Source organism: Aythya fuligula, chromosome 13, assembly GCF_009819795.1.
Source record: "Aythya fuligula isolate bAytFul2 chromosome 13, bAytFul2.pri, whole genome shotgun sequence".
Taxonomy (NCBI): Eukaryota; Metazoa; Chordata; class Aves; order Anseriformes; family Anatidae; genus Aythya; species Aythya fuligula.
Genome location: NC_045571.1, coordinates 18,784,728 through 18,798,265, shown reverse-complemented (window position 1 = coordinate 18,798,265; position 13,538 = coordinate 18,784,728). Strand labels below are relative to the sequence as shown.

The following is a 13,538-nucleotide window of genomic DNA, read 5'->3' as shown; positions in this document are numbered from 1 at the left end:
CCTGGGTAAATTAACACAGTCCTAGTGGAGTGAGGGAGACATGGTAACAACATCATTTTCTTATTCCAATATGCTGGTGGAACTTGAAACAGTACAGGAAGAAACAGCTCGGATGAAAGATTGCTGGAAAAAAAGGTGGAACTGCTTTGTTCTGACTTTTTTTTATGGAGTCTGAGTTTTCCCCCCTTAGATAAAATAGGGGGGCTGCATATCTCAGACAATGGGTTGACCAGAACGCACGCACCTCTCCAACCACATGATGCAGAACACATGCTGCGGGGGGTGCAAGGAATCACCAAAGGGTCCAGAAAGTGCTGCTCAGCATAGCTCATTAAAATGCTTCACCTTCATCTTTTGGAAGGGTAGTCAACTTCAGTATTAGGATTACTTACAATGTTTTTGTCCCTAAAAAAAGGGGGAGATTTTCTAATAGTCCCAGTGCTTTGAATCAAAACACTTGCTACACTTGTCTGTGTTAGGGTCTTGTAGCAGGAAAAATTGACTCCAACCTTCTACATGGTCATTTTTCACCACAAAATGAGAAGCTCATAGGAGGAAATATACTGACTCTGAATGTGGCCAGGAGGAAAAAAAAAAAAAAAAAAAAAAGAGTTTCCTTCCAATAGTTTTATCTTGGGTGAGACTTTTTATCCTGTGTTTGACATTCTGATTACATGATTATATAGGCTAAGACTCCAGCAACATTTTGCATTGTAAAGATGGAGATGCTCAGCATTTTGCCAGATGCCAAGTGATATTCTGATATTTCTATCTTCTCTTTACATTGAGTGACAGTCAGCATATTCACAATGAAGCCGAGACAATCTGCTATCAAGTTACAGTAGTGATATTTTCCCCGATGAAGATCCCAGAGCTTGTTGGAATAAAGCTCCTTAAAACTCAGTGCCTGGAATAGCTCCAGCTCGAATTGCTCTCTGTGTAATATAATTTTATATTTGTGCCAGTCTAATAAGTAGATCACTGGGTAGAGGCTTTTGTAAGTAAGTCTATACGTACTGCACCATTTCCTGGCTCCGTGTGCTCCAGTGTGTTGCAGGCTGTGTGCAGTGGGGGAGGTGCCAGAGCTGATCAAGCAGTGTAATTTTATACATTACTGAATCAGTGCAGGAGAAACCTGGAGGGACAAAGCATCATCTTGTCTTTGGACTGCACTGTAAAATCCTCCAGCTCTCTTATCCCAGCCATGCTCTGATACGTTTTTTGCTCTCCTTTTTCTGATTTTGGTGTGAATGATAAAGTGATCCGATGATGGCTCTCGTTATGGAACCTATTAGCAAGTGGACGCCCAAGCAAGTAGTGGATTGGATGAAAGGTACGATCCTTTATTACCATGTATTGTCTGTACTTTGGGTCCTTGCAATTTACATGTCTGCTCCTGTGTTCTTTGTTTTGGGACGAGTTTATGCAGTTCTAATCACCCATATGCTGCTTTGCACAGTAGTTTTCAGAGGCACGACTGAGGAGCGAGGTGGTTTAAGCCGTACAGCATGTTGGCGGAATTTCTGCCCAGCCCTGAGCAGGGCTCTGATGCATTTGTTGGGAAACGCAGACATAAAGTGTTTGTGTCTCATGACTCCATCATGCCTTGCACAGCGTGATGTTATTATGTTTGGCTGCTTTAAATTTGCCCTGATTAGCTCTGTTTTGCTCATATCAGGTGATCTGATGCAGTGGCTGTGCAGCACTCGTGTGTAGTTTAGGGTGACGCCGGGAGCATGAAGTGCCGGTGGCTGGACGGAGGAATTCTGATCCTTCAGTGACAGGTCCCGCTTTGCTCGGGCTTCCCAGCGCCTCCTGCCCGTGCTGCTGCTCTGCCCAACACCCTGCGGTCCCCAGCCGTGTGTGGGGCGTGCGAGGGGGAACGCACGGGGCTGAGCACAGCCTCGCTGGGGAAACTCTCCCGGATAACTTGGCAGAACGACGATTTCCCGGCACATTTGCAGTTTCACAACACAGCCATAAGCTGTGACATGTTTTGCTTTATAACGCTCAGCTGTGCTACACACTGCTTGCTTCAGAGGGGAGGGTGAGGAATCGCTCACGATGTTAAGTGCTTTAAATTTCTCCTGAGTGGGGGAAAATGTATTGACACGGTAGAAAGCACTGCTGTTATATACTGCTTCTGATGAGCTGTCTGTCTCGGAGACAAATGATTTCTGCTGTAAGGGATCTCCATTATATAAGGAAAAGAGGTGCAAATTTGGCTTGTACGTTACTCACAGAAATGATTTCTTTAAATGTGATTACTGAACTTACTGGAGGGATGAGCTGGATGCCCACTATAATGTCCTTAAAGGTTTTGGTGCGTTGTCATTCACCAGGGAATGGCTCACATTTCCTTCTGCTGGGGTACAGCTCCATACTTAACTGGAATTGGGCTGCTCGTCAGAAATACCACATTTACAAGCAAACTATTCTTCTACAAGCACGCAGTATTGGGAAGTGAATGCTATCTGAGGGACTGTATGTAGCTTGTAGCTCAGGTGTTTGTCAGCTTGGGTTAATTGGGAGGTCTAAAGCAGGTCGTCAGGATGGATCTGAAAGCCATTAGATGTAGGATTGATTCCCATACTCCAATGCCATTACTTGAAATCAATACCTAATGTATGGGCAGAGCAGAGTTTGCTGATCCACACCTTTATTAGTAGACAGATTGTTATGGTATTTTAGCATATAAGTTAAATTATAATGTAAATTAAATGTCGAAGTGTGTGCAATACTTGTTGCTAAGTTTAAAAATACTCCCTGCTACTTTTTTATCCTTTATGGTATAAACTAATTTCATCTTGGGTAACACTGGCCATAGCATGTGTAGTACATACCAGAGGAAGCAAGAAGATCATACAAACTAAAGGGTTTTAATTATTTTACATATTATATATTTTAAATATTGACTTGTCTGACAGTTACATTTCTATACAAAGACGGCATCCTGCACCTATAAGGAAGTCAGCAGCAGACAGCATTGTCAGTTTTTTGCCTCTGGGCTTACGCATAAATATAATGCAATGAACACATTTAAGTAGTCACAAGATAGGGATTTTCCTTGGTAACATGAGTGCTACAAATCCACAACCAGGAAAGTTGCACATCTACCCATTTTCACTGTGCCAGTATTAGAAGCCTCAGTTTTATCCCAATGGTTACTTTTAAACCCATACTTCAATTGTACGCAAAGAAACGACCTAACAAGCCCAAATGGAAGCATGCCTAAATTAGTTTAAAACTATGTGGAAATCCCTAACTTCACAAAAATTGCCTAACTGTGGCCACTGTTTCCCTGTAATTGCTGTATATTCTGTAGGTCAGCTCCATTTGTATTCTGTATGCCAGCTCCATTAGCTGTAGTCATTCCTCTAAATAGCTTCGAATGCATCAGAGAGGTCGAAGTCCTGCCCAGGTAGTAATATCCAAGTGATAACGTTGCTTTTGCATATGTCATCTATACTGAAAGGTACACTTCTTCAGCAGGACTAAAAGGTACAGTGAAGACATTTCAGGCAAATTGCCACATTATAAATGTGGCATATTATCTTTACTATAGAAAGCAACATGTTAATAAACAATGCATCTAATATGGCAAGCATAATGTACCTTTTTGTTCCTTAAAAATAGGTAGTGAGTTACCTTTATAGGTAAAGGTTGCAAAATATACTGTATTTCACAGTGAAATAATCTTTTTTTTTACTTGCATTTATCAGAATTATTTTAGCTATTATAACTTAGCTTTAAAAGCTGTAGTACAGTACACAGCTTGAAATTAACTGGTAGTGAGTACCAGCAGCATCTAGTAGTTGGAGAGAAGATGGGAGAAAGACACAGCAATGATGTTAATAGCTTGAGACCTGGCTACCCACCGTGTGTCCTGGTCACGGGGTGCTGTTATCAGCCCAAGCTCCAACCAAGAGGAGACACCCTTCTGTTCTTTTCCCTACGGAAATGTTACTTGCCAAAAAAAGTAAAACTTACTAGGCTCTAAGAAACATTATTATGACAAGTTGGCATCTTGTATTTACCCATGGTTCCTATCTCAAGAAAGCGCTCATCTGGGATTAAACTTGGGCACCGCATCGGATGTGGTGGACAACCTGAAAAGGCCATGCAAGTCTTCAGAAATTGATTCGTGAGGATTAGAGAGGATCTGGAAACTAAGGGTTGGGGTACCTTTGTACTAAAGAAATTAGTACAAAAATATTTTGTAAAGATTAGTAAATACACAGCAGAAAGCATTGTGGTAAAAAGGAAGTTTTCAAAGGGGTGATAACATGAATAGTGAAGTTACTTTTAACAGACACTTTCAGTCTATTCCTTTTTTTTTTTTTTTTCCCCAAAATTTTAAATTTCTGTAAACAGTTTTCACTTCAGAAAATGTGCCAGTATATCTCCTGGTATATATCCATTTTTGTACATAACTCAAATGTTTTCCTGGGGGTATATACTATGGCCTCAAAAATTACTTTAGGAGAAAGAACTTTACATTGCCTTGCTCAACTTCCATTTTGGCACAGCTAGGAAAACAAATATTACCTGTAAAACTTGCAAGTGTATTAATAATCCCAATATTTTTCAAGCTGGCTCTGTTTTTCCTCTGATTAGCATGTGAGCGTGATTAAATGACAAAAACCACATCAATATTTACATCTGTAATGCTTTGACCTGCAGACTTGGAATACTTGTTGGCCTATGAACCCCTGCACTTGCTCTGAAACTCAAAGACACTCTGCAGTTGCTAGCATGTTATCAGTGAGCACTCCTGAACCAGAAGCCATCTATTTTAATATGTATGTGCACACTATGGAATGTAATCCTTCCAAATCTGGGGGGTTAGAGGGGGAGAGGGGAGCTATGCTGCCTTGCTCCTGGCTCTCTCTTGCACCTACAGTTACTAGGTGCATGCTGCTTTGTGTTTTCATTGTAAGCAGAACCTACACGGCTTGCTCTGTACTTTTACAAATAACAGCATTTACAGATTTTGTACTTCCTAAATGAAGCAGTTTACAAGTAGGGCATTTAATGCATGAACTCTTTTACAGGGAAGTGACACCTGTGCACAGATAAACACTAACTTTCCAAAACAATCCAATGAAACACAATGAAATACAACGCAATGAAATACAGCTGTGACTTTCAGAGAGTAGAATATTATTAAACAGCTAAAAATTAAAACAGGAAGCCAGTTATTTCTCAAGTACCTGTCAGTAACAATTCCACATGGAGTCCTTTATTCAAAGTCTTGGGGACTGGCTCTGAGGTTTGCCTGCCCAAGCCTCCAAGCCTGCAGTGGAGGTTTCTCTCACAATGCTTCAGATGCTCATTTCACAACTGCAACCAGTTTTTTTCTCCTTAAACCTAGAATTTCTCCACTCTCAACAGGAGATGCAGACATGTAAAAAATAAAAATTAATTCAGTTGGTAAACTGATTAACTGTGCTGCACTGATCCTGTGCGGAATAATTATATGTTTAGCTGAAGGGTTTTCCTTAGCATGTAATTCCCTGATTTCAAGCTGGCTCATAAAAGAGAAAGGAAGGGAGGGAGGGGGAGCTGAAAGCAGGGAAGCTGATGACGTGAGAGGACTTGTTAGCATTCACATCACACAGGGCTCCGGCAAACCCCTTCGCAGTCTCCTTTGCTTTTCATTAGATCACTACCTGTTCTGTAGCAGTATGTCATGAACAGGGAGTCTCCTCTATTTGCAGAGTGTAATATATAAAATCTTAGATTGTACTGGAGGCACAGCTAAATATTATGATCTACTGCAAAGGCAGCCTTGCAGGAACTGAGCTGGATGATGCTTAGCTGCCTTCATCCCCCTTCGTGACCTTAGAATCCCGTAATGCAAGAACTCGGCTTCACAAGATACAATTTGAAACTTGAGCAGATAACCCAGGTCATACCTTATTTAGAAAAATGTAGGTTTGATAGCATCCTTTTGGTTCTTTCTATAGACAAATAGGATCGGAGGAGAACTGACTGAGAGCCACAAATAGAGATGTCCTCAGAATTAGCACTGAATTTTCAAGCACTGCTAAGGCAAAGGTTTCATCATTTTCCTCCTACTCACCAGCTTCAAAACTGAAACAAACAATCCACTGCTGTGGCTCCCCCGTGGATTTCTGTGTTCTACTAGTACCACGTTTCCAGTTGTCACTAGGAAGTCATCGAATCAGAGTTGTCTGCACTTCTCCAATTCCTCTTGAAAGTTTCAAACCGTAATACTTTTAGCAATAAAATTTGGCAACAACTATGATGAATGTTGTTTTTTGCCAATGAAAAATCAGGGTATCTTAAAAAACCAAGTTGAACAGGCAGAGTTGGTGCTAATAAATACCTGACTGACGAGTCGAGCTCCAGGATTCTCAATAATTTGCCACAAAAGCTAACTTCTCCTGCAGTGATGAGGGAGTGGCACAGAAATGGAGAGAAAGAAAGAAAGACAAGAACGAGGCTGGAAGGCTGGATAGCTGGGGCCCTAGGGAGTTGGGGTTTCTGCTCCAGCTGCCGCCCTACTTCCAGCAGCAGCTCCTGCACCACACGTTTTGGCCCCTCTCTAGGGCAGCACCAACACCGTGGGTTTCCAGAGCTTTGCCGTGGGCAGTGCCCGAAGTGGGGACCTACCTGCCTGCTGCCTGCAGCAGCTTGCTGCCAAAGCCACTGGCTTGTTCCCTCTGCTCGGTCTTAATCCTTGCTCATCTGTGATCTGTGCAGCTAAAATCTCAGGTCTCTAGGACCAGTTATATTTCTGAATGAACATTACATTAATCATCACTGCTTTCTCTTTTTTAACAGTTCCCTCAGACTGTTAACTGCAGATCTGTTCTTACATACACGTATGGATCTGTACGAACAGCAAGTATGAGAATGAACTTGGTCTCTCAGCTTTGTATTGCGTGAACTGTCACAGAAATGTAACACCGAGCGAGAGGAAATACCCATTATTTCATGCTGGTATCGTAGCACCTGGTTCAGCCTATTGTACCTTTAGTTTCTGCTATTAACCTGAGTCAATTACCTCATCCAAAAGTGAAATAGAACAGGAGTAGCAAATGAGAAGGAACTTCAGAGAAGCTGGGATAAGGTCTGCAGTCTATAACACAGACACAAAGGGTAATCAACAGCTAGAGTCAGTGAGTACAGTGTTAAAACAATGCTTCTACCCACGTCGAAAAGACAGCTACGTGCTAAGCTATTTGATCTAAAAGGCCAGCAGAGCACACCTCTGTTTGACCACTTTGTAATGTGAGTGATTAAGATCAGATTTCAAGAATCAGTTTCCTAACATAGGTATGGTTAAGCATTGGAATAAGCTGCTGAGTGGGTTTGGGCATTTCCTTTACACGAGGGTTTGAACACAGCTAAGAGCACTGAGACAAATATCCCTCTGCAATGGTTTCTGTACCCGGCTGTCTGCAGAACAGCCTAACGCCTTCTCAAGGCTTCTGCCAGGTCAGACAAGAGCTTGTGATGGTTTCTTACATATGTATGACTCTCATCTTTGAAACGTGAAGTGCTCTCAGAGAGACTACAGTTCTAGCTTCCTTCTGGATATTCCATGGTCTGTACTTTCCAGAATACCTGTGTAAGAAGAGTATCCTACCTGCAGACATAGGTAGGTGCCTGGGATGGGTCTGCATTTCAAATATTCTGAGAGGGATTGTCAATGGGAAGGTTGGGTCAGGGAGCAGCTGCACATTGCTTAGGAAAGAACATGAAAAAAGTCATACAGCAACTGCCATCTAAAGTTCAGGGTCTCAGCTCACTATATCTCAGAAAGGAAGCGTGGCCAGGTGAGTTCATGATGAACAAGGATGGTATGAGAACGCATCGGTGTTACCTTCAGTATCTTTAATTTTTAAATTTCTCTTTCATCGCCTTGATTTTCTTTAAATTCACTTTAATTCTAATTTTCTTCTAAAACATTTGCATAGCACTAAGTATTTATAAAAGTCCCTGGCAAAAAGACCTGGCAGGCATGGCATGGCTCTATCATCACAAACTGCCTACGTGGAATCTGAAGAAAGCTGCGGTCAATACTGACCGTACATTGCAACTAAGCAGTCAGTCCATCCGTCTGGTTTTGACAGGTTTAATCTTTTTTACATTTCTATTTATAATGAAGGAAAAAATGCATGAGGCACAATAAATATTACAACACTTTCAAATGCCAGGAAAGCAAAAAGTATGTTACAATTTGTCCTGAGGTGTTTTGAGCAATAGTTTTAACACCTAGAAGGGTTTAAAAGCAAAAAAAAAAAAAAGGAGAGAAGTTCTGCTGGTGAAGTAAGCGACATTGATGATACTAAATGAAGCACTGCACTACTAAACTGTTAAGTTTAGTGGTTTATGGTATGGAATATTGCTGAACAATGATGTACATTCATTGTCTCCATCCAGCTTAATTTTGTGGATATCTTCTAAATGCTGCTTCTGCAGTTTACCTTTCCAAATAAATCTGAAGCGTTCCAGTGATACCCTGATGCTATGTACTGATGACAGGAGTTGGAAAGATGGAGCGCAGTGAGTTATCATTATAGGAATCAGATAGAGGAAAAAATTGTAAGGTTGTATTTGTGAAGAGCTCTAGTGATGATTCAAAATTAAATTATTCCTGATTAACTAATACTCAAATGGCTCCCAACAAGTATCCTTGTTGACCTTCTATAGTGATGCACTCAGAAAAATTCAAGGCCAATGCAAATTTGGTTTTCCCTACTCGAATTCTTCAGCAGCTGTTTTCCAGTAAACATGAATTATAAAAAGACTGTGGTGCATTTTAGTTATTGCGTGGGTGAGGTTTAAGATAAAAATGTAACAGATGCTAATTTTACAAAATACACTCAGCTCTATACCCTAGAAACATATCCACCATTTTCATTCTAAGCATCATGCAAAGGCTACAGCAAATCTACAGATTTTAGGAGGCACTAATTGTGTCTTCTGTAACTGAACTGAAACTACTACAACTACAGAAAGGATTAATTTGACACATCTGCTTTTTAGTTTATATGGAAAACTACCTGTTTGAGTTCAGACAGACAGTAGTGTCATCAGCCTGACAACTCAGACATAGCAATTATCACTTGAATGAAAAGCATGTTACAGCTCTCTCTCTTCACCAGCTTCCTCTGCTCTCTTTTCTTCTCCCTCCCCCTGTTTATTCATATTATTCCCTAGCAGTATGTTTCTTGCCTCTTTCATAATCAGATGGAGAGTAAGCATCAGACTGTGAAGTACTTCATTCATTTAATACTGAAAAATACTGGCTCTGGGCTTATGTATTTTAGGGAGTAGGGGGTTGCAGTGATCTAGAAGTGAAAAATCCAGAAGAGAGTAATGAAGGGAGAACAAGAGGAAAAACAGAATGGAAAAAACAATGTGGCAATGGTAAAATCCTTTTCTCCCCTCTCCCCAGTATTCACCAGCCAGTGCCTGGACCTGCACAGGAGTTTTTACGGTCCTGTAGGGCAGAGTTCTGGCAGTTCACTAAAAACCACAAAGCTCAGCTGCTGCGCCGTGCTGCCTGTCCTGAAATGCAAATACTCTTCCAAAACAACAGAGACGTGTCCATACTAAGCATTAGCAGATAACAAAAACCAAATGACATCAGCAAGTTTTGATCTCAGGCTTGGCAAAGCAAAGACGGATCTGTCTATTGCAAATGTGTGCAATTCCATCCAAGTATTCTTTTATAACCAGAGGTCTACCACTATGACAGCCTCATATTGCTTACAGAAAGTTAAAAACTTCCTACTTGGGTAAGAAAAACCTGCCTAAAGAGCCCTAGCACAACTTCTGGTAGCCTTAAGGTGGAGCTGAAAGAAATCCTATGTTAATGTTTCAGTAGCTGTACATTAAAATCCACAGTGAATGTTAAGGATCTTCTCACTTCTCTTTCAGACTGAAATTTTGCTTCCCTGAGAGGTGGTTCAACAACAATACCAACTTCCCAACTTCTCTGCAATGGGCAGAGACATCTCTTGTACAAAGCAGGGATGTGCTGCAGTGGGCACATTCCTAACACCAGGAAGGACACACGTAGGCAGCTGTTATTGATCACTCAGCACGAACAACGAGCTCATATTGAAAATGTCCTAAATTATAGAACACTAAGGAGAGCTTTTAATTGCCCATTGTCAAGAGATTTTAATTGTTCATTGCCAAGCCACACTGAGAATTTTCCTTAGTTATGCAGAAAACAACTTCATAATTTACAGAGGAAAAAGGCATTCAAAGCAGAGAAGAAACACTTTGAACCCTGCATTTGAACCATATAATTGGAAGAAACTAGTAGACAAATGTACGAGAAATTCAGAACTAATAGAGAAGTTTAGACTATTTGCTAATTGAATTTCCTATAAAAAGAAATGGATCCACTTAGTGCAGTAGTCAGAGATGATGCATTTCCAGAAAGAAATTTTGGAGACTGAAGAGAATTAGCGAATAATGCATCAAAAATACAACAAAAAATGCACTGAAATAATAAAACAGAGAAATTATAACCATAAATAGAGAAAGAAGAAATTTTCATATAGGTAATAAAAAGACACTTAAGGGATTAGTTTAGATAATTTCAAATTTCTTATAAAAATGGAGGAAAACACTTACTGAGACTTTCAACAGTGGACTTAAAAACACTAGGAAATGTGCTGAGGAAACCATCATTCACTGAAAGAAAGATGGGCTGGGATATCTTATCTGCTATTTCTTGTTTCTCTGATAATCCTTGGGAAAAATTATCAATAGCTTTTGTGGTGACAGCAGAAGTAATGATGTGCATACCAGCAATGAGGAAGTGTTTTAACCAGAAAAGAAATTGCTCAAATGATTATTAAAAAAAAAAAAAAGTGGTTTAATTCAGCCTCTGAATCATTCCAAAAAGCCATCAAGATTACTTAAAACATGGAAAAAAGAGTTTTCCTAACCCCTGTCATTGTCAGTTCCTCTTAGGTCATTCTCTCCACTGCTAAGTTCCACAAATTTTATGTATTTAAAGGTAGTTCTGTAGTTCTTTCTTTAGTAAGGCTTCCTTTATGAGTTCCTTTAGTAGAAAAATATTTAGCAGCTTTATTCTTAAAATATTTTGTACTGTTACATTGTCTTTTATGAACAACTTTTGCAATAAAAGGATGTTGATATATGAGGAAACTTGGCACTCCTTATAAATTAATTCAGTATAAACCTTGGCATTTTTGAAAGCATTTTTGAAGGTATTTAAGTACCTCCTGTATGTTTTTGACAGGTCTCCAGTTTTCATGACATATGTCCAGACAGAAATTCAATGTGAACCAAAACTGTTTGGTTCTTCTGTGTTATGTCAGTCTGTCCTGCTGATTGCAGGGCATATGAAATTATTCACTCCAGTGCCTTGTTTTTTCCCCCCTCATCTAATGCCATACTTAATTTGAATTGCTGGAATTCTCATAAAATTTGTTCTTTCAAATCTCATTAATATCCCGTATTTGAGGTGAAACGATGGACAATATTTCAAATTTTTGTTTGCAGACCGGTAAGCTGTCACATAAAAGGACAATGTCACCAGCAAAATTAAACCTCACAGAATGCCGTTAAGCTATGTAATGCCATCCTGGAACAGTCTGCTCTTGTTCTTATAATGAAGCCATGACAATGGTGAAAGAGCAGAGGCAAATAATCTGCATCTATGGTTAAGCTTAGTAGGCATTCATGCAAGCTTGAGTTAAGTTTATCTGTGCAAGCCACATCCTGGATTACTGTCTTAATGCTGTTGAAAATGTTTAATGAAAATGATTAAGAGCAGGCCACGATTATATACAAAATTCATAAATTACATGAAATACCGGAATATGCATTATAACTTCGCAGCTGTTCAAGAAACACCAGAATGAATCATGATGGACTAATCAGACCATCACTAATAAATAGGGAACCGATGGATTTCTGTACTCCACAGCTACTATCTCCAAAACAGGGTACTGAAGCTCCATATCTAAGCATTGCCTAAATGGTATCTGAATCCGCATTTATGAGTTTTGTGCAGATAAAGAACAGAGAAGGTTTCTCAGAAACCAAACCAAAACAAAAAAACAGCAAATAAACAAAACCAGTGAATATGCTAAAATATTGGCCAACTTATTCTAAATAAGTACGTTTTGAAAAGGGAACTGTGATTCATCGCAGAGTGGAAAATGAAAAAGGCTTCCAAACTACATCCAAAAAGTACAGAGGAGATTGAAGGTAAACTTATTTTGTGTTGTTTTGGTCTGAAGGTCATTTCACCACTTTCTGTAGGCAAGATTATTCAATAAACTTGATTTACACGTCTAGATAGCCAGTTGAGCTCTGTGATAAATTCACATGACGCCTCAAAATTACTGCAAGCTGCCTATGTGTACTTAAAAAAAGCATGTGGTCTTCCTTAAGGTCCATCCCACAGTCTTTTTATCTGTACAAATCTCAGGAAAGGGGCATTATCTGAGATTTTTACTGAAAACTTAGAAATTCAGTTGTATTCATAGACTACTGATGCACTATCGTCTGTGCTGCTTTCAGTCCAAATGACTGTCAATAGCACTTGACCACTAAAGTGGCATAAGAAGAGCAAGTTTTGTTATTAAGTTTTCTGTAGTAGATCATCCTAAAGCTAACTGCCATTGAGTTCATGTTAGGGAAACTTGCATACAGTGAGACATGGCCCACAAAAATCAGGCTAGTAAATGAGAGACAACTATGTACAATGAAATCAATTATTACAGCGTAGCGTTCTTTTTACAGTAACGTCAGTATATCCTGCACACCGGCTGCTCTGGGTAAGGTGATAAAACTGATCAAGCAATATAATTAAGAAATGCTCTCAAGGGACACTTTAGTTCACAGTACCATCATGCACTGGTGTATTCTCTTTTCTTATTTAAAAGGTATAGTGATCTGTCAAGAATTCTTGTGATATATCCAACTAGCGACCAGTAAAGAAGCAATGCTCATTAAAGCCATACCTACTTCCAGTGTTCCTTGTCTTCTATTTTGCTCCTGCGCAATTTCCGTTTCCACCTCCTGTGTTTTAACTCATTGGTTTGACTCTAAAAATCAATAAATGCTAACAGACAAGGAGTATAATGACAAGAGCTGAAAAAAGCCTGCGTAGAAAACCATTTAAAGAAGGTGTAGTAGTCTAGTGCAGCTATGGGCAAGTGCACATACAACTTTCAATAAAGCAAACATCCGCAATTGCACAATTACATGGGTTAATGAAAGTCCAAAGTATTGCTTGAGTACAGATGCACTTGCTCTGGTTTGTAGATATATCAGACTGGAAATGAATGTACTGGCCTAATAAAGATGATGTTTATGATTCAGAAAATGATCATTTTTCTCAATCCGTATTAACCGAAGTCATCACGGTGGCTTTTTCATATCTACGCTGATGAAAGTACATGCTCATGTGATCTAAACTGAGATTCCAGCAGCCTGAGCTATTAGAAAGCAGTCAAAATGCTTTTAAAAATGGTGTTAAAATGTGAACCTTTAACTACTTCTGTTAA

The 13,538-nt window shown here is 39.7% G+C and overlaps 1 protein-coding gene across 2 annotated transcripts in view; it reads left to right on the top strand.

Moving 5' to 3' along the window:
• Window positions 1-1,077: 1,077 nt before the first annotated feature.
• Window positions 1,078-13,538, top strand: part of LOC116494402 (connector enhancer of kinase suppressor of ras 2-like) — a 171,241-nt gene continuing 158,780 nt past the window's right edge. For both annotated transcript variants that reach the window (XM_032196282.1, XM_032196281.1), the window contains exon 1: window positions 1,078-1,333. In XM_032196282.1, the coding sequence (XP_032052173.1) occupies window positions 1,267-1,333 (67 nt within the window). In that variant the 5' untranslated portion in view covers window positions 1,078-1,266. The remainder of the gene's footprint in view (window positions 1,334-13,538) is intronic.